The 18,307-nt window shown below is 49.3% G+C and overlaps 1 protein-coding gene and 1 long non-coding RNA gene across 2 annotated transcripts; one reads left to right on the forward strand and one right to left on the reverse strand.

The window, feature by feature from the left end:
• Positions 1–761: 761 nt before the first annotated feature.
• On the forward strand, positions 762–17,494 carry ABHD16A (abhydrolase domain containing 16A, phospholipase). The gene is made up of 20 exons (XM_012741000.2): positions 762–961; positions 2,064–2,120; positions 2,855–2,921; positions 3,164–3,250; positions 8,067–8,152; positions 10,085–10,158; positions 10,361–10,483; positions 12,278–12,392; positions 12,487–12,588; positions 13,571–13,634; positions 14,021–14,070; positions 14,422–14,545; positions 15,391–15,495; positions 15,725–15,788; positions 16,177–16,233; positions 16,374–16,436; positions 16,577–16,653; positions 16,734–16,832; positions 16,931–16,977; positions 17,164–17,494. Exons 1-20 carry the CDS (start codon positions 830–832, stop codon positions 17,245–17,247), a joined length of 1,677 nt encoding a protein of 558 aa, XP_012596454.1. The 5' UTR covers positions 762–829; the 3' UTR covers positions 17,248–17,494.
• Positions 12,837–15,393, reverse strand: LOC142870999 (uncharacterized). Its single transcript, XR_012919349.1, has 2 exons — positions 14,751–15,393; positions 12,837–14,131 (listed from the first exon to the last, which is right to left on the reverse strand). It is a non-coding gene; the product is annotated as an uncharacterized LOC142870999 (long non-coding RNA).
• Positions 17,495–18,307: the final 813 nt, after the last annotated feature.

The raw sequence follows: 18,307 nt of genomic DNA on the forward strand, positions 1-18,307 counted from the left end.
TCTCGCTCTTGCTCAGGCTGGTCTTAAACTCCTGACCTTGAGCAATCTTTCTGCCTCGGCCTCCCAAAATTCTAGGGTTACAGGTGTGAGCCACCACACCCAGCCATTATTTTTTGAGACAGAGTGTCACTCTGTCACCTGGGCTACAGTCCCGTGGCGTCAGCCTAGCTCACAGCAACCTCAAAACTCCTGGGCTCAAGCAATCCTCCTGCCTCAGCCTCCCGAGTAGCTGGGACTACAGGCATGCGCCACCATGCCCCGCTAATTTTTTCTCTATATATTTTTAGTCGTCCAGCTAATTTCTTTCTATTTTTTAGTAGTGATGGGGTCTCGCCCTTGCTCAGGCTGGTCTCAAACTCCTGAGCTCAAACGATCCGCCAGCCTTGGCTTCCCAGAGTGCTAGGATTACAGGTGTGAGCCATGGCACGTGGCCACTTTTTCTAGCTTTCTTTATAAAATCTTGCATTTCTTGTGTTAGATATAATCCTACCTACACCTTATCTTTTTTGTTGCTTTTGTCAAGTGCTCCTAATCTTACCCCTTCTTTGCACAGTCGCTCGAGAGTCTGCCGATATTAAGGGATGAAAAATGATTGAACTGATAATTTTCTTAACTCTGCGTTCCAAACGCCTCCAATTAATTTCAGACCATTCCGGTACCCGTAGGCCCGACAGCGCGAAACCCTTTGCAAGACACCCTGAAAAAGCTTCCGACTCGCGGGAGGCGGGTTCGGGCGTGCTGACGTCAGGGCACGCAACACGTCAGAGACCGGGAGGGCGGGGCCAGTGGGGGACCGGCTGCTGGGAGAGCCGCGGCCCGAGCCGGGGCCATGGCGAAGCTGCTGAGCTGCGTCCTAGGCCCCCGGCTCTACAAAATCTACCGGGAGAGGGACTCTGAAAGAGCCCCGTCCGGCGTCCCTGAGACTCCAGCCTCAGTCACTAGCCCCCCTTCCAGCTCCTGGGTGAGTCGAGTTTCCCCCTGATCAAGAAGATGGTACAGTCGATGGCCTTTGCTCCCCAGAAGTGCCCATTATTGGAAATGAGAGGATGGTCGTCAAGGCAGTTGTCCGCAAAGTCTGCGCTCTTTGTACTTCGTGTGGTAAAGTCACGCCTATGCACTGGCCGCCTCCTTTCTTTATCGCTGTTTGAGCACCGCTTTCTCCCTCTGATTACCACTCCTTGCCTTTTCTCTCCACATCCTCCACCCTGTCTGTCGTGGTTCATGCCGATTCCAATTGAGTCTTTTTTTTTTCACATAGCATGATTTTTACATTTAATATATATATATTTATTTATTTATTTCAGCATATTATGGAGGTACAAACGTTAAGGTTACGTATATTGCCCAGGCCTCCCCTCTCAATTGAGTCTTAAGTCCTGGAAAAGACCCTGCGCGGATTGGGGAGTTGGCAGATTTTGCCATCAAACTCCCAATTTCTTCCTCGGTGCCTCCCTTGCTCTGTTTTTTTTTTAAATCTTCCCTTTACCCTGGCCTTGAATTTCAGAATGACTTCTACAAATCATGTAATGGCCCTCCCCTTACCCTCTCCCCTCAAACTAGCCTGGAAACCCCAGGGTCATTATATTCATGAAAGCTGGCGGTGGTGGTAGTCTGTTCTTCTAAATATTATTTTCCTTTTTATGGGTGGTCTCAAATTATGCTTACTATCCTTTGCGAACTGCCCACTCCTAGCCACATTCTCTTCCTTAGTCAACCAACTACTCTTATTTCCCTCTTAGAATTGTCATGGTGTTTTTCCTTTCTTCTCTAACCCTTTTCCCCATATGCACCCTCCCACAATCCATGTGAAACTGGGTAGTGGAAAAGGATCAAAAGTTGTCCAATGCTGCTTTCACTTTTGCTTTCAAATCCAGTTCCCTGTGTTTGTTCTCATGGTCAGGGTGGGAAATTATGGTGAGGGTGAGGAAGAGGGGCTTCTGTGGGGGTAGGGATGTCCCAGGGAGGCTAGAACCAAGGGACACACATCATATCTTCTGAAAGGGAAGATGGGGGGGGATCCTGTCCCTGTGCAGGGTCCTTAATGAGGCCATCTGTTTTGGCAGGATACGTACTATCAGCCCCGTGCCCTGGAGAAACATGCTGACAGCATCCTGGCACTGGTATGTCTACCTTGGCATCTGAGACTCACTGCATCTATTCAGAACCAGCTTCCCTCTTGAACTTACTCCTTCCTACCCTGAGCAGGCAGTGCCTCTGTGGGTGGGGGATTCTCTGGGTTCTGCAGCAGTCCTCTCCAACACATACACACACACAGACATGCTCTCAAGTATGCATACTTGGCACTCCTGTTTGGTGTGTAGCATTTTCTCTTGGGTAGCCTGAACCATGAGGAAAACATGTTTACTCTTGGGACCATCTGCAGGTGCTAAGTCCTATAGTCCCCAGTGACCTGTCCTCCCTGGAAACTAACCTCTTTGGCTGCAGAGACAGCTGTTTTCTCTGGCAGGGTTCCTATGGTGTCGTTTGCGCATCTCTTGGGGACCAGCCCAGGGGCTGTCTGAGCAGGGCCTATTGAAAAGGCTTGATTAACTTGAGTAGACAGAGACAACTGGCCTTTAAATGTGATAGACTTATGTCTGGAAATGGTTAGAGGAAGAGAATAGAACCTGTACCTAGTTTCCCCAGCTTCTGTTATACTCTCACACACTATTTTTCAACAAATATTGAGCACCTACTGTATGCATGATGTCATACACAAAATAGATACTCAATATGATATCCCTCAGGTTATCCACCTTGCTCAGAGCCTAGGCCTGGAAATGGCAGAGCAGTGTGCATGCACACGCGCGTGTATGTGTGTGTATTGATGGCTGTCCCTGTCTCTCTGCTGCAGGCTTCGGTCTTCTGGTCCATCTCTTATTACTCCTCTCCCTTCGCCTTCTTCTACTTGTACAGGAAAGGTCAGTGTGGTTTCAAAGGTGGTGGGGCAGGAAATGGGCAGGTTGTTGGCAGATGAGCCAGCTCCCTAAAGAGGAAAGGGGACCTGTGAGGATGGCTCCGCTTCCCTCTTCCATCAGGCATTTTCTTCCTCTTAAGGTGTGGCTATTCCAAAGAGAGGGTGTGGGGTGGAGGTCTGGGCTGAACTGGGAAGAGCTATGGGGCATCACGGAGAGCATCTCATGTCATCCCTCTCCCTTCCCAGGTTACCTGAGTTTGTCCAAAGTGGTGCCGTTTTCTCACTATGCTGGGACATTGCTGCTTGTACTGGCAGGTGTGGCCTGCCTCCGAGGTAGGTGGAAAGGGAGACTGATTTGAGTCTATCCGTCACTGTCACTGAGTAAATATTAAGTACCTTATGCAAATATATTAATTTGGGTCTGGGCCCTGAGGGAAATAATTAAAAATGGTCTAAGACATGATCTTTTCCTTAAAAGGTTTGGATCATAGGCCGGGTGTGGTGGCTCACACCTGTAATTCTAGCACTCTGGGAGGCTGAGGCGAGTGGATTCCTCGAGGTCAGGAATTCGAAACCAGCCTGAGCAAGAGCGAGACCCCGTCTCTACTATAAATAGAAACAAATTAATTGGCTAACTAATATACATAGAAAAAATTAGCCGGGCATGGTGGCGCATGCCTGTAGTCCCAGCTACTTGGGAGGCTGAGGCAGTAGGATTGCTTGAGCCCAGGAGTTTAAGGTTGCTGTGAGCTAGGCTGATGCCATGGGACTCACTCTAGCCTGGGCAACAAAGTGAGACTCTGTCTCAAAAAAAAAATAAAAAGGTTTGGATCATAAATATGAAAAAATAATTAACAAAAAGGTTTGCTATTATCTAGAAAAGATGCATATAAGTTGTAACAATTCCACTCCTATATATATATATATATATATACACACGCACACACAAGAGAAAAATTCTTGCACATGTATAAACAATATATATGTACAAGAATATTATAATACTACAATATTATAATAATAATCCCAAACTGGAAACAACTCCAATGGCCATGAATTATAGGGTCGATAAATATGTTATGTGTTATAGTCATACAACAGAACACTGTACAGCAATGCAAATGAACAAATTATGATTACACTCACCAGTGTAGCTGAATCTCACAAATATAGTGTTAAAGGGAAGAAGTTGACCACAAGATGATTTCTGCAGTTTATTTCACTTTACATAAAGTTTAAAAGGGGGCCAGGCGAGGTAGCTCATGCCTGTAATCCTAGCATTCTGGGAGGCTGAGGTGGGCAGATTGCTTGGGGTCAGGAGTTCAAAACCAGCCTGAGCAAGACCCCATCTCTACTAAAAATAGGAAGATATTAATTGACCAACTAAAAATATATATAGAAAAAATTAGCCGGGCATGGTGGCGCATGCCTGTAGTCCCAGCTACTCGGGAGGCTGAGGCAGTAGGATCACTTGAGCCCAGGAGTTTGAGGTTTCTGTGAGCTAGGCTGATGCCACGGCACTCACTCTAGCCTGGGCAACAAAGTGAGACTCTTGTCTCAAAAAAAAACGTTTAAAAGGGATGTATATGTATGAGGTAAACACTGAAAAAACAGGGGCATGGTTATCTTAAAAGTCACAGAGTGAGGCTGGGCACAGTGGCTCACACCTTTAATCCTAGCACTCTGGGAAGCTGAGTCAGGCGGATTGCTCAAGGTAAGGAGTTTGAAACCAGCCTGAGCAAGAGCAAGACCCCATCTCTACTATAAATAGAAAGAAATTAATTGGCCAACTAATATATATAGAAAAAATTAGCCAGACATGGTGGCACTTGCCTGTAGTCCCAGCTACTTGGGAGGCTGAGGCAGCAGGATTGCTTGAGCCCAGGAGTTTGAGGTTGCTGTGAGCTAGGCTGACGCCACGGCACTCACTCTAGCCTGGGCAACAAAGCAAGACTCTGTCTCAAAAAAAAAAAAAAGTCAGAGAGTGATTACCTGGGGTGGGGGAGTATGGCATGGGGAGACTCCTGGTGGGAAATGGCTCTGTTCTCTTTCTTGACCTGTGATAGTCACATAAATGTTTGCTTTGTATTTTTTTTTTTTTTTTTTTTTTTTTTGAGACAGAGTCTTGCTTTGTTGCCCAGGCTAGAATGAGTGCCATGGCATCAGCCTAGCTCACAGCAACCTCAAACTCCTGGGCTCAAGCGATCCTTCTGCCTCAGCCTCCCAAGTGGCTGGGACTACAGGCATGCGCCACCATGCCCGGCTAATTTTTTCTATATATATTATTTGGCCAATTAATTTTCTTTCTATTTATAGTAGAGACGGGGTCTCACTCTTGCTCAGGCTGGTTTCAAACTCCTGACCTCGAGCAATCCACCCGCCTCGGCCTCCCAGAGAGCTAGGATTACAGGCGTGAGCCACCGCGCCCGGCCTGCTTTGTATTTTTTAAACTGAGTGTATGTTTTATGTATATCTCACAATTTGAAAAAATAGAGGGACAACAAATCATTGACCTGTGGTAGGTGCATATGATGACAACCAAGTGAGGGGATGCTTAGAGAAGGACGCGATGGAATTGGAGCTGGATGGTGGCTGAATGGCAACAGTTGGGCCCATTTGGATGTGGGCCTCCTGTCTGAGGTGCTCTGCCCTTGTTCTCTGCGGGGCTGGGCTCCATTCTCAGAGAGGCCTCCCCTGACTACCCATCCAAATGTAGCTCCCATTACTCAGTTTTGTCTTAATTTTTTTATTTTTAATTTAGAAAAAAATATATAAAAGAGAACGGGGGGGGGGGGAGGCAACACACATAACCTAAACATTTTACCCCCATGATATGCTAAAATAAATAAATAAATGAGAATAAATTATCAAAAAGAACTAAAATGCTTATGTTTTATGATATTTGCTTCCAATGTTTTTTTTTCTTTTTTGAGACAGAATCTCCGTCTGTTGCCTGGGCTAGAGTGCTGTGGCGTCAGCCTAGCTCACAACAACTTCAAACTCCTGGGCTCAAGTGATCCTCCTGCCTCAGCCTCCCAAGTAGCTAGGACTACAGGCATGCGCCACCATGCTCGGCTAATTTTTTCTATATATTTTTAGTTGGCCAATTAATTTCTTTCTTTTTTTTTTTTTTAACAATTTTATTTATTTATTTTTGAGACAGAGTCTCACTTTGTTGCCCAGGCTAGAGTGAGTGCTGTGGCATCAGCCCAGATCACAGCAACCTCAAACTCCTGGGCTCAAGTGATGCTACTGCCTCAGCCTCCCGAGTAGCTGGGACTACAGGCATGCGCCGCCATGCCTGGCTAATTTTTTGTATATATGTTATTAGTTGATCAATTAATTTCTTTCTATTTTTAGTAGAGATGGAGTCTCGCTCTTGCTCAAGCTGGTTTCGAACTCCTGACCTTCAGCAATCTGTCTGCCTCAGCCTCCCAGAGTGCTAGGATTACAGGCGTGAGCCACCGCACCCGGCCCTTCCAATTTTTTTTTATCAATAAAATACTAAAGTATTACAGATAGAGTCTGAGTTTCCATTAGAATCCTCCCAGTCCCATTTTTCTCTTTCCCCAGAAGTAACTGTTGTCATCTGGTGTTTTTTTTTTTCCTGGTCCATATTTTTAGACTTTTATGAAATATATATCTCATTTCACCAAATCTAAGCTGCCATCAATTATAAAACACAGGCTGGGGCCAGGTGCGGTGGCTCACACCTGTAATCCTGGCACTCTGGGAGGCGAAGTAGGAGGATCACTCAAGGTCAGGAATTGGAAACAAGCCTGAGCAAGAGTGAGACCCCCCTCTCTACTAAAAATAGAAAGAAATTAATTGGCTAATTAAAAATATATAGAAAAAATGAGCCGGGCATGGCAGCTCATGCCTGTAGTCCCAGCTACTCAGAAGGCTGAGGCAGAAGGATTGGTTGAGCCCAGGAGTTTGAGGTTGCTGTGAGCTAGGCTGATGCCATGGCACTCTAGCCTGGGCAAAGAGTGAGACTCTGTCTCAAAAAAAAAAAATTATAAAATGCTGGCTAATTTCAGAGTTTTCAAGTGTTTAAAAAATATGCATCTTAGAATCTGTAGAATGTAGTAAGTATCTATAAATAATATATAGTATTATTTTGTGCATTTTACATTTTTGGTATAAATGGCATTGCTCCATACAAAGCATTCCACTGCTTGCTTCATTCATTATCGTATCCTTTTGAAGGACTGCCCTTGAAACATAGAGTTTTAGTTCATTCTGGTTTTATTTTCTTTGTAGCATTTATCCCTATCTGAAAATTTCTTGTTTACTTGTTTATTGTCTTCTCCCAGCTCCACCTTACCCCCAACCAGAATGCCAGCTCTCTGAGGCCAGAGCTGTATGTCTCATTTCCTGCTGAGTCTCCCGCATGTAGAATGGTGCCTGGCACATGAGACCTGCCAGGTGAATGGGAGGAGAAGTTAGGGTGTGAGCAGTAAAGAGAGAGTGGATACAGTCGCTGAGGGAGGGCAAGTGAAGCGAGAAAAGAGTCATCATTGAGAATTGCTCCTATTTGAAAGAGGCCAGGAGAAAGGAGGCAGGAGAGCAGCAGTTGAGGAGTTGAAAGGAGGCAGGGATGGGTCCAGGAAGCAGAGGAAGAATTCGTCTCGAGTGGGAAGAGTGGGGAAGTTGAAGAGAATGAGGACGGAGGCAAGGTAGTTGGATTCAGTGAGGGAGTAATTATGGGCAAGAGCAAGAGACTGTGAAGCCAGGTGGCAAGGGCTTAGGGACAGGGAATAGACAGAAGAGAGACAGAAAGCAAGCATCAGAGAAGAGTGGTGGTGAGAAGTAGATAAATCCAGTGTTCCCAAGGGGAGATAGTAAGGTTGTGTAACGATGTTTGAAGACTGAGGAATGAATGTTCTGGAAAATGGAAGATTTGATGGTCTATGAAGAAACAAACTGAAGAAGCGAGGGCAGGGAATCCTGTGGCCAGTCACTAGATGTGGATAAAGGGGGTTGGCTCAGATCTATTTCCCCGCATCTTATGCCCTCCGTTCCTTTTTTTCTCACTTCACTGCTCCTTCCAGGGCCTTCTTCTAACCCATCTCCAGTTCTTTTCCTAAAACCTAGGCATCCTGCTTCCCAGTTTTCCTAACACTGTTTCTCATCCTCCCTCTACTAGGCATCGGCCGCTGGACCAACCCCCAGTACCGGCAGTTTATCACAATCTTGGAAGCCACACATCGGAACCAGTCTTCAGAAAACAAGGTGAGAGGTTCCAGGAAAGGTGCCAGACAGGTGCCCACTAGGAGCTTCCTCAGCTACACTCCTGGGAGCACCAGGCGCTGGCTCTGCCTGGAGGAGGAGGTCTGTTTGCCCCTCGCCACACTGGTTTTGGCTTGCACGTTGCTATATCCCTCTCCCCTCATAACTGTCCATCTAGGACATTTTTCCTCCCTCCCACCCTCCACCTAATATTGGCTAAATTTAGAAACATTCCACAGTGTTTCTCTATCACAGCAGCTCAGTTCTGTAAATGTTTATTTTTGTTGTGTGTGTTGAACACCATGCTCGGTTTTTTGGGGGATAAGACAAGATGGACAGGCCGGGTGCAGTGGCTCATGCCTGTAATCCTAGCACTCTTGGAGGCCAAGGCGGGCAGATTGCTCTAGGTCAGGAGTTCAAAACCAGCCTGAGCAAGAACGACACCCCGTCTCTACTATAAATAGAAAGAAATTAATTGGCCAATTAATATATATAGAAAATATTAGCTGGGCATGGTGGCACATGCCTGTAGTCCCAGCTACTCGGGAGGCTGAGGCAGTAGGATTGCTTGAGCCCAGGAGTTTGAGGTTGCTGTGAGCGAGGCTGACGCCACGGCACTCACTCTAGCCTGGGCAGCAAAGCAAGACTCTGTCTCAAAAAAAATAAAAATAAAAAGACAAGATGGACAGCTATGTCCACTCCTGCACCTGGAAACAAAGCATGGTGCCAGGAGGGAGAAAAGGCAGGGCTCAGTGTCCTGGGAGTTGTGCCAGCTGGTGCTGGAGTATGATTATCTTTGAGGAGGGGCTTTGGTGCCCCATAAAGCTCTTTCGTATTATGAGGGGGTTTCTGGGATCAAACAGTTGTGACCACCATCATTGCATTACTGGTTACTCCACACCACCATTTATGGAGCTATGTAATGATGCTCTACACCACGCTGCTGCCCTGAGGCATTTTGCATATGTCCTTTCTAATCCTTGCAACAACCTTGTGGGGTGGCATTATTATCCTCCTTTGTACATCTGAGGAAACAGAGGCAACAAGAGGTTAAGTGACCCATGCTGAGTCACAATAAGGAAGTATCTGAGTCTGGATTTGAGTGCAGGTCTGAGCAAAGCCTGCCTGAAATTTGCTTTTTTTCATTTTGTTTTATTTTGTCATTTACCATTTGTATAATTTTTCTATTGCTCTCTCTTAGTCAAGTTAGTTTTGAAATATCAAAAAATTTCTGTAACAAAATAAAAAGCCCTCAAAATAGAGTGCTGGGAGTTCTGAGGTTAGGAGAAGGAATACAGCCAAGTATTAAGACACTGCCCTCACAAAGCATGTGGACTGACTCGGCGGGGTATCTGGAGGCACCGATGGTCTGGAGGGAAGCTGGCCCATGGCTGCAGGAGTTGACAGAAGGGAGGTGACTGTGAGGATGGGGAACAGTCAGAGTTTCATTCAAGAGGTAGCCCCAGGTGCAAAGGAGCCCACTTAGACATGGCTGCCCTCCTCTCTCTCACTCAACCTTGGATCAGACAGTTTGATCTGCTAGGGGATTTCTGAGCCTCTGAGACAGCCCCGTGTAAAGGATCCAGATAGGGAAGAGAGCATGACCAGCCCCACCCCCTCAGGAGCACCAGCACCTCTGCCCCTGCTGGGGGTGGGTCAGTCTTAGGTTTTCAGAAGAGCAGAGTGTTGAGTTTCTAGGTTGAGTTCCTAGAAGGCAGGCAGGTCCTGATTGGTGGGGCACTCTGTCTTGCCCAACTTCCTGTTTGTGTTAGAGCTTTCCCATCTGAGAAATGGAAGCGTGTTGACTTCTGCTTAGTCTCCCCATGATGCATGGGGCCAGATCCCTGGATGAGGGTGCTGAGGGTTGGCGAGCCTCCCCTCAGTTCTCAGTTCTCCTTTGCCTCCCCCTCCTCTTTTGTTCCCTGCCCACCTCAGAGGCAGCTCTCCAACTACAACTTTGACTTCAGGAGCTGGCCAGTCGACTTCCACTGGGAGGAGCCCAGCAGCCGGTGAGGCCCCAGTTCTTTCGCTCTGTCCCTTCCTCTGGAACTGTCTTGGGTAATCCCTACCCTGCCTGCCTGCCTACGTCCCTTCTCAGGTCCCAGCTTTCTAGCGCCATTTCCTCATTCCTAGCCCCCCACTGTCCTCTGGACCTCAGATATCTAGCTCGCTGCTCCTGACCCCTTCCTCTGGTGTCTTTCCCTTCCTCAGGAAGGGGTCCCGAGGGGGCCCTTCCCGCCAGGGCGTGGCCCTGCTTCGCCCAGAGCCCCTGCACCGGGGGACAGCAGACACCCTCCTCAACCGGGTTAAGAAGCTGCCTTGTCAGATCACCAGGTGGGAAGTGGTAGGGAGGAGAGGCCAGCTGGGGTGGAGGGACATGGGCTGAGGGATCTAAGACAGGCCTCCATTGTAAAATGCCTGTCGTTTAGCGGGGCTAATGTTGCATGCTTTGTGTATGTCATTTGTGGAAAAATACTGGGTTTTTTTTTTGAGACAGTTTCATTCTTTGCCCGAGGTAGAGTGCCGTGGCATCAGCCTAGTTCATAGCAACCTCAAACTCCTGAGCTCAAGCAATCCTTCTGCCTCAGCCTCCTGAGTAGCTGGGACTACAGGCATGCGCCACCATGCCCAGCTAATTTTATATATATATATTAGTTGGCCAATTAATTTCTTTCTATTTATAGTAGAGACGGGGTCTTGCTCTTGCTCAGGAGTTTCACTTTTTGCCTAGGCTAGAGTGCCGTGGCATCAGCCTAGCTCACAGCAACCTCAAACTCCTGGTTTCAAGCGATCCTCCTGCCTCAGCCTCCCGAGTAGCTGGGACTACAGGCATGTGCCACCATGCCAGGCTCATTTTTTCTACATATTTTTAGTTGGCCAATTAATTTCTTCTATTTATGGTAAAGATGGGGTCTCACTCTTGCTCAGGCAGGTTTCGAACTCCTGACCTTGAGTGATCCGCCTGCCTCAGCCCCCCAGAGTGCTAGGATTATAGGCGTGAGCCACCGCACCCAGCTATGTATATATTTTTAGTTGGCCAATTAATTTCTTTGTGTTTTTAGTAGAGACAGGTCTCGCTCTTTTTTTTTTTTTTTTTTTGAGACAGAGTCTCGCTTTGTTGCCCAGGCTAGAGTGAGTGCTGTGGCGTCAGCCTAGCTCACAGCAACACAATCTCAAACTCCTGGGCTCAAGCAATCCTGCTGCCTCAGCCTCCCAAGTAGCTGGGACTACAGGCATGTGCCACCATGCCCAGCTAATTTTTTCTATATATATTAGTTGCCCAATTAATTTCTTTCTATTTATAGTAGAGACGGGGTGTCGCTCTTGCTCAGGCTGGTTTCGAACTCCTGACCTTGAGCAATCTGCCCGCCTTGGCCTCCCAGAGTGCTAGGATTACAGTTGTGAGTCACTGCACCTGGCATTTTTTTTTTTTTTTTTTTTTTGAGACAAGAGTCTCACTCTGTTGCTCCATATAGAGTGCTGTGGCATCAGTCCACCTCACAGCAACCTCAAACTCCTGGGCTCAAGCAATCCTACTGCCTCAGCCTCCCAAGTAGTTGGGACTACAGGCATGTGCCACCATGCCCGGCTAATTTTTTCTATGTATTTTTAGTTGGCCAATTAATCTCTTTCTATTTTTAGTAGAGAGGGGATCCCATTCTTGCTCAGGCTGGTTTTGAACTCCTGACCTTGAGCGATCCGATTGCCTCGGCCTCCCAGAGTACTAGGATTACAGGCGTGAGTCACCGCCCCCAGCCTACAACCATCATTTTTTAAAGTATTATTTATTTAGGGACTTTAAAACATTATATTTATATATTAACAGAATCATATTTGGTAATAAGTTTGCTTTTACTTATTTATATGTAGAAAGTGTTATAAAACTCTCGGAATTATATATATATGTATGTGTTGGGCTACAATATAAAATATTTATCTTACAAAATCTGCAGTAACAAAAAGTTTGAAAAATACTAGCCTGGTACATATATTATTTAGTTAAGTCCTGGAAGAGGATAGTGAAGCTGAGACAGCGAAGGGTGAAGCAGGCCTCAGACTCTGCCAGGACTGGGGCACAATCCTGGTCCCCACTGAGGTTAGGGGTTTGTTAATCTGTGTTCCCCACAGCTACCTGGTGGCACACACCCTGGGGCGCCGGATGCTGTATCCGGGCTCTGTGTACCTGCTCCAGAAGGCCCTCATGCCTGTACTGCTGCAGGGCCAGGCCCGATTGGTGGAAGAGGTGAGCTCCCCTGCCCCACCTGCCAGCCCTTCTCCCTGCCCAGGATATGGCCTCCTGCCCCTCCCAACCTGGCCATTACGCCTCCTCCACTCAGTGTAATGGGCGCCGAGCAAAGCTGCTGGCCTGTGATGGCAACGAGATTGACACCATGTTTGTGGACCGGCGGGGGACAGCTGAGCCCCAGGGACAGAAACTGGTGAGAGGGGGCAAGGAGCCCAAAAGTGGATTGTGGGGAAGGCAGTAGAGGTTCTGGGCCCCCAGTCTTATAGCATCTTCCCTACAGAACCACAGCTGGGGATAATCCCATCTCCCAGCTCCACCCTTAAGACCTGATATAGGAACCCCCCCCCCCCCCCCCCCCGCAATAGGGAAATAGACAGAGAAATAGCAGTTGACATTCAAGGACCAAAACATAATAATCATAGTAGTTACCACTTAGATGACACTTACCACATGCAAGGCATACATTTAATCCTCACAACAGTCGTGAGAGATAGGTACTATTTATATTAGCCCATTTCACAAGTGATGAAACTGAGGCACAGAAAAACTTTCCCAGATCACACAGTAAGTGGTAGAGCCAGGCAGCCTGGTTCCAAAATCTGCCTCCTTGCAGCAGCCCTGGAAAGAGCACTAAGCCAGGAATCTAGGGAGCTGGGTTCTGATCCTAGTTCTGCCCATCTGCTGTGAGAGTTCATGCAAGTTCCACCATCTGTGGCTGCCGCTTGGGGCAAGCTGGAATTAGAACTCATGTGACCATGAGACGGGCCCAGGGAGGGAGAGGGAAGCAGTCAGCGTACCACACCACAGAAATAGTTAAAGAAAAAGCAGACCTAAAAACTATAAAGGGAAAAAAATATCCATAGTCCCATTACTCAGAGATGCCCACCTGGTGGTCTTCCAAGGAGAAGTGGACACTGTGCTGCTGGTGGTTGAGCAATTCAGTCATCTTCCTCCCAGGGCCCAGTTTGCTGAGCATTTGCAGCCACTTTTGCCTCTCATCTTACAGACCATGTGGAATGCGAGGTTTCCATTCTCCTTGGAGAGAACAACAGGCTGCCCTTTCCCCTTGCCTGTCAAGCTCTCCAAGCTCTCCACAGGTTGTCGTCCCTGCCCAGAGGGGGCTTTCAGTCCCAACTTGGCTCCCTCTCAGCCTTTCTTTCCTGCCTTCTTCCCAGGTGATCTGCTGCGAGGGGAATGCAGGGTTCTATGAGGTGGGCTGTGTCTCCACACCCCTGGAAGGTAGGGACCAGCCCTCTTATCTCCACCCCTTGGAACAAAATGTCCACAGCTCCTACACTGATCTGGCCTCTCCCAGCCTCCACTTTCCCTGGGTGAGGTTTGAGTCTTTCGCCTTTGGGAAAGGTCCACTGCCCCTTTGCTTTGATCACCTTACATCCCTGTCCTGCACCATGCCCGTGGTTATTAGGTAGACTCTCCATTCCCCCTCCACACACACCCCCACACAGCCACACAGCTCTCCCTTCTGCCTCACAGCCTTTGGTGTCATCTCCCTATTCTGGGAAGGCTTGGAGTTGTTTGCCTCTGAGCTGAGGTTGAGGGGCTTCTGCTGTTCCTTCCCCCAGGGCTGGAGAGAGTTCTCAGTCCCTCCTCCCCCTTTATTACAGCTGGGTATTCAGTCCTGGGCTGGAATCATCCAGGCTTTGCTGGAAGCACGGTGAGATTTTCAGGAATTCCCTCCTTTTCCTGAATTATTTCGGTGTCTCTCTGGTCAGCCACTAGAGGGAGGAAGTAAGGTATAGACATTTCTCTGGGAGCCTCCCACTCACCTGTGGCCTGGGCTCTGGGCTGCCACACCCCCTCCCTTATAGTGGGGGTTGGTGGGAGGAGAGGAGGTAGATCTCATTGTAAATATCTGTCTGCAGGAGACAACAGCGCCCTCCCGCCACCCTTCTATACCATCTCTGTTCCATGTGGCTGCAGGAAGAGTCCCCTGGGAGGGTGCATGTGGCAGTCAAGCCAGGCTTTTGGTACTGACCCACTCCTGCCTTTGCCCTTCGTCCTGCAGGGGGTGCCGTTCCCGCAGAATGAGGCCAATGCTATGGATGTGGTCATCCAGTTTGCCATCCACCGTCTGGGCTTCCAGCCCCAGGACATTATCATCTATGCCTGGTCCATCGGTGGCTTCACTGGTACTAGCTTCCCTCCCACCGCCCACTGTAGACACATTCATGCCTGCCCCGCAAAGGTGGGGAAATTCGCTGGTGGCCCCAGAGTGGGGTGGAGGCTTAAGAATAGGGAGGAAGTAGAATCTCTGAGTAGGCCTAGAAGTATATCCTATTTATACTCCTCACCTCTCCTTCTACCCAGTGCCCCATCATTAAAATGAACACTAACCCTGCTCTTGCGGTGTGGAGGTCAGGGAGAGTGAATGTCTCCTCTGCCGGCTGTCTTCAGTCCACTTCAGTGTTCTTTCTCCAGCCTCTCCAGAGAGGGCCTTGGCCAAGTGAAATGGAGGTTAAGGAGACACCAGGGATAACATAGTAGAGGGACTGCTTGAGGCAAAGAGTAGTTGAGACTAGCCTGGGCATCATAGTGAGTCCCCATCTCAAAAAAAACCCTATAGTCGGCCAGGTCCAGTGGTTCATGCCTGTCTATAATCCTAGCACTCTGGGAGGCCGAGGCGGGAAGATAGCTTGAGCTCAGGAATTCTAGACCAGCCTGAGCAAGAGCAAGACTCCATCTCTACAAAAATAGAAAAAGTAGCCAGGCACAATGCCTGTAGTCTCAGCTTCCTGGGAGGCTGAGGCAGGATCATCCCTTGAGCCCAAGAGTTTGAAGTTGCAGTGAGCTATATTGACACCACTGCACTCTAGCCCTGGCAACAGAGCAAGACCCTGTCTCGGGGAAATAAAACAAAACAAAAAACCCCACAGTAGGTGGATAGGGTTAGCCTGTAGTGTCAGTGAGATAAGGGGAGGGGCGTGGGGGAGGAGCCTATTATAGCGCTCATCCTACTTCCCCGTCCTGGTACCAGCCACATGGGCAGCCATGTCCTACCCAGACGTTAGTGCTGTGATCCTGGATGCCTCCTTTGATGACCTGGTTCCCCTGGCCTTGAAGGTCATGCCGGACAGCTGGAGTAAGTGTAGCTCCCAGGCCTCCTCTTCGAGGGAAGGGCTGGGTTGGAACTGGGAGTTTTCTGACTGGAGGTGGTTCCCTTTTCTGTGGGTGGGAATAGGTCACCCCATGGTTGAAAACCAGGAGAACTCCTCTGGGGGCCTCTGTTTTCTCTCTCTGTGAACAGTGGGGACCTTTATGTTGGGCAAGGGCTTTGTCTCTGCTGTTCCTTCAGCTTTATCCCACTCTAGGGGGGCTGGTGACCAGGACTGTGAGGCAGCATCTCAATCTAAACAACGCAGAGCAGCTGTGCAGGTGAGGGCAGCCAGTGTCTGGCATCTCCTACCCACCCCCAGCTCTGCTGGGTGTTCATATGTGGAAACTAGTATAGCACGAGAGTGCAAGCTGGGATATGGCCACTGTCCCCCATTCCCTGAGTGACCCTGTTACCACCCCACCTAGCCTAACCCTTCCCAGGTTCCCTAAGACTCTGGACCTCCTCATGATCTGGCAACCAAAGGGTTAGTACCTGGCACAGCAGGGGTCTCCTGAGCAATGCCCATTCTTAAATATTCTGACTCTTACTTCTGGGTAAAGGGCTAGCCCACAGGGCTCTGCTGTTGTAGGGGTAAGAATGCTACCAATGCAGGGATGGGGGTGGGCCAGTTGTCACTTCTCTCCCTCACTGCTCTGTCCTCTGAAGGTACCGGGGCCCTGTGTTGCTGATCCGGAGAACCAAGGATGAGATCATCACCACCACGTGAGTGCCTGGGACTTCCCACATCTCTGAGATGGTTAGGGACTTGCCCCTCCACCTCTACCCACCAGGAACCCAGCATCCATACCCTTCCGCCCCAGCCTCCAGCCTTACCCCGCAGGGCACATTCTTCTTACTCCCAGGGTTCCTGAGGACATCATGTCCAACCGAGGCAACGACCTTCTGCTGAAGCTCCTGCAGCATCGGTGAGAGCCAGGGCGTGTGTGCTGGGGCACAGGTACACACATAGTACTGATGCCAGCACAACGAAGGAGGGAGGAAAGTTCAGGGATGAGGAGTGAAGAGAATTCAGTCCTGACCTCCTGTCCTGGCACTCCCTCTGTAGGTACCCACGTGTGATGGCAGAGGAGGGTCTCCGGGTGGTGAAGCAGTGGTTGGAGGCCACCTCACAGCTGGAGGAAGGTCAGGGGATCCGGTGAGGCTTTAGGGTGGGGCCTGGCAAGGCCAGGTGCTGACAGGCCCTCCTTTCTCTCCCTGACCAGCCTCAGTTTACAGCCAATGGGAGGTGGATGAGGACTGGTGCCTGTCCGTCCTACGCTCCTATCAGGCAGAACATGGGCCTGACTTCCCCTGGAGTGTGGGTAAGGAGGTCCTGGGACAGGAGAGGTAACAGGAGGAGCCTGGGAAGGGGATGAAAACCCAGATGCATGGCCTGCATTTGAGCACCTCCTCTCTGCAGGCGAGGACATGAGTGCAGATGGACGGCGGCAGCTGGCTTTGTTTCTGGTGAGCGAAGGAGTGGGAAACAGGGAAGGGTGTCTGGCCAGGGCTCACTAGGGGGATTGGGGACATTGGAAGTGGCAGCTTTTGTAAAGTAGGTGGTGGGTTCTGAGGGGGGTTGAGAGGGGGTCCAGAGGCTGCTGCTCCCTACAGTGCCCTGCACCTACCTGTCCTGTCCCCTCCTTTCCTCAGGCTCGGAAGCATCTGCACAACTTTGAGGCCACACACTGCACCCCACTCCCAGCCCAGAACTTCCAGATGCCGTGGCACCTCTAGGGACCATACTAAGACTCATTCTGGAAGAATGGGATGAGAGGAGACATGAGAAAGACCCTCTTTGTGATTCTCTGTGTTCATGTTGCTGTTTATAGTTTGTGGAAAGTGGGGGACCCGTGCCCCTTCTCACCACTGTTCCCCTTGCACGTTCCCCTCATCTATGTGGCCACTCCCTTCTCTGATGCATACCCTGCATTAAATGAATGGATTATTCCTAATCATTAATAAAAAGATATTTTTTCTACTATCTGGCTAATTGTGTGACTTCCCACGTGTCCAGGGAGCCAGGGGCTGGTAGTGGGGAGAGCAGAGGCCTCAAAGGGCTGGACTTTGGGAAACCCCAACTCCAGATAGCCAGTTTAACCCTATCTCTGGGTCCCCCCAGCCTTCAGCCCCCAATCTGAACTGTCCTCATGCAGTGAGTCCCCAAACCTCAACCCTTCCCTGGCGTGCCTAGTATCATCATCACTGCTGGGCAGCCTCCCCAGCCCTCCTTCCTCAGTGCTTCCTGCATACAACTGCCCCAAAGCCATGCTTGCCCCCTCTTGAGATTTGTTGTTTACAAAGTACTTTCTAGTATCTGATTTCCAGGTCTAACCCGCATGGTGTCACCATCAGCACCCCGTTTCCTTTGCTCAGTTCCTGTTGTCCCCAAGGGGAAAGGCCTGCTCCCCATGTCCCACGCAGCAAACCCTGCACACCCTCCTCGGCATGCCATCAAGTCTCTCCTCAAAGCCTTTTGAGACAGTCTCACTTCTATTGCCTGGGCTAGAGTGCCGTGGCATCAGCTTAGCTCACAGCAACCTCAAACTCCTGGGCTCAAGCCATCCTCCTGCCTCAGCCTCCCGAGTAGCTGGGACTACAGGCATGCACCACCATGCCCGGCTAATTTTTTATATACGTATATATTTTTTTAGTTAGGCAATTAATTTCTTTCTATTTATAGTAGAGATGGGGTCTTGCTCTTGCTCAGGCTGGTCTTGAACTCCTGACCTTGAGCAATCCACCCGCCTGGGTCTCCCAGAGTGCTAGGATTACAGGCGTGAGGCACCACGCCTGG

This window comes from Microcebus murinus, chromosome 5 (genome assembly GCF_040939455.1).
Source record: "Microcebus murinus isolate Inina chromosome 5, M.murinus_Inina_mat1.0, whole genome shotgun sequence".
NCBI classification, from domain to species: domain Eukaryota; kingdom Metazoa; phylum Chordata; class Mammalia; order Primates; family Cheirogaleidae; genus Microcebus; species Microcebus murinus.